Source organism: Corapipo altera, unplaced genomic scaffold (genome assembly GCF_003945725.1).
Source record: "Corapipo altera isolate COAL_440 unplaced genomic scaffold, ASM394572v1 58058, whole genome shotgun sequence".
Lineage (NCBI taxonomy): Eukaryota > Metazoa > Chordata > Aves > Passeriformes > Pipridae > Corapipo > Corapipo altera.
Window position 1 is genome coordinate 1,275 of NW_020887439.1, and position 2,215 is coordinate 3,489.

Below are 2,215 nucleotides of genomic sequence, written 5' to 3' on the forward strand. Positions count from 1 at the left end.
AAGGAGATGAGGTGTCCCCATGGACATGAGGTGTCCCCAGGGAGGTGTCCCCACAGAGATGATGTGTCCCAATGGATGTGTCCCCACAGAGATGAGGTGTCCCCATGGACACGATGTGTCCCCAAGGAGATGAGATGTCCCCAAGGAGATGAGATGTCCCCATGGGCATGACATGCACCCAAGGAGGTGCCCCCATGGACATGAGGTGTCCCCAAGGAGATGAGATGTCCCCACGGAGATGAGGCGTCCCCATAGAGGTGTCCCCAAAGAGATGAGGTGTCCCCATGGACATGAGGTGTCCCCAAGGAGATGTTCCCAAGGAGGTGAGGTGTCCCTATGGAGATGAGGTGTTCCCAAGGAGATGAGGTGTCCCCATGGACACGATGTGTCCCCATGGAGGTGCCCCCATGGAGATGAGGTGTCCCCACAGAGATGAGGTGTCCCCATGGACACCATGTGCCCCCAAAGAGGTGTCCCCAAGGAGATGACTTGTCCCCAGCGAGGTGTCCCCACAGACACCACCCTCCCCCCCTCACCGATCCACCCCCCCCTCCCCATCCCCCTCCGTGTTACCTGTGGCCTCCACCATCCCCTCGAGGATGACGACGATCTCGAAGTCGTCCCTCTCCAGCTGCCCCCGCGACACGTCCCAGAAGGGGCTGCGCTCGTCGATCTCGTGGCTGATGATGAGGGGGGACACGAGGAAGAGCCGGTCGTCGCCCGTCTCGAAGCCCACGCTCAGGTCGGTCTGGTCCAGGGGGATGAACTCGCCCTCCTGGGTCTGCTTGGACTGGATGAGCTTGGCCCGGATCGAGGCCTCCACGATGTGGGAATCCCTCAGGTCGCCCACGCGGAACATGAGGCACAGGCGGTCGTCGCGCAGCGAGACCACGGCGTGCGAGGAGAACACGAGGGTCTCGGCGCGTTTGTTGGGCTGCGAGATCTTCACGAACATGCAGCCCACCATGAAGGCGTTCACCATGGAGCCCAGGATGGCCTGCGGGGCCGCCAGAGATGCGCTCGGGGGGGTGGCCCCAAGGAGGGGAAGTGCCCCGGGGTCTTCTGAAACCCTCTAAAGGGGTCTTGACTCCCCCGTCTGGGGTCCCTGACTCCCCCGTTTGGGGTCCCTGACTCCCCCCTTCGGGGTCTCTGCACTCCCAGGGTCCCCTGCACCCCTCTAAGGGGGTTCCTGACCCCCTCTCTGGGGTCCCTGCACCCCTCTAAGGGAGTCTTGGACCTCCCCTTTGGGGTCTCTGCACCCCTCTTTGGGGTCCTGCACCCCTCTAAGGGGGTCTTGACCCCCCTCTTTGGGGTCCTGCACCCCTCTAAGGGGGTCTTGACCCCCCTCTTTGGGGTCTCTGTTGGGCTGGGAGATCTTCCCAGACACGCAGCCCACCATGAAGGTGTTGGCCACAGAGCCCAAAATGGCCTGTGGGGGCCAAGAAATGTGCTCAAGGGGGGGCTTGGGGGGGTGACCCCAAGGAGGGGAGGTGCCCCAGGGTCTTCTGAAACCCTCTAAAGGGGTCTTGACCCCCTCTTTGGGGTCCCTGAAACCCTCTAAGGAGGCCTTGACCCCCCTCTTTAAGGTCCCTGTGCCCCTCTAAGCGGGTCTTGACCCCCCTCTTCAGGGTCTCTGCACCCCCAGGGTCCCCTATGCCCCTCTTTGAGGTCCCTGACTCCCCCCTTTGGGGTCTGTGCACCTCCCAGGGTCCCCTGCACCCCTCTAAGGGGGTCTTGATCCCCCTCTTTGGGGCCTCTGTTGGGCTGGGAGATCTTCCCAAACACGCAGCCCACCATGAAGGCGTTGGCCACGGAGCCCAGGATGGCCTGCGGGGCCACCAGAGACGTGGAGATGAGGTGTCCCCATGGACATGACATGTCCCCAGAGAGGTGTCCCCATGGAGATGTCCCCAAGGAGATGTGGTGTCCCCATGGAGGTGTCCCCATGGACATGATACCGGGGGCTCGGGGGGAGCTCTGCATGGTGGGTGTGTCCCCCATGGGGGTGGCCCCAAGGAGGGGAGGTGCCCCAGGGTCCCCTACAACCCTCTAAGGGGGTACTGAGCCCCTCTTTGGGGTCCCTGACTCCCCCCTTTGAGGTCCCTGTACCCCTCTAAGGGGGTCTTGACCTCCCTCTTTGGAGTCTCTGCAACCCTCTAAGGGGGTATTAAGCCCCTCTTTGGGGTCCCTGACTCCCCCCTTTAGGGTCCCTGTG

General features: G+C 62.9%; 2 protein-coding genes across 2 annotated transcripts in view; both read right to left on the bottom strand.

The window, feature by feature from the left end:
• The window catches only part of LOC113941615, a gene marked incomplete at its 3' end in the record, with an annotated part of 1,361 nt that extends 818 nt beyond the window's left edge, over positions 1-543 (bottom strand). Inside the window, exons 1-2 of the mRNA XM_027632761.1 lie at positions 386-543; positions 1-328 (exon numbers count right to left, since the gene is read on the bottom strand). The exon at positions 1-328 is cut by the window's left edge and continues 453 nt beyond it. Coding sequence (XP_027488562.1) covers positions 1-328; positions 386-395 — 338 coding nt within the window. The remainder of the gene's footprint in view (positions 329-385) is intronic.
• Position 544: 1 nt separating this feature from the next.
• On the bottom strand, positions 545-1,878 carry LOC113941616 (G protein-activated inward rectifier potassium channel 3-like; the record flags this gene model as incomplete). The annotated part of the gene is made up of 3 exons (XM_027632762.1): positions 1,795-1,878; positions 1,280-1,429; positions 545-1,072 (listed from the first exon to the last, which is right to left on the bottom strand). Coding segments are annotated over exons 1-3 (762 nt in total), but the record flags the coding sequence as incomplete, so codon positions are not given.
• Between the last annotated feature and the right edge of the window lie 337 nt (positions 1,879-2,215).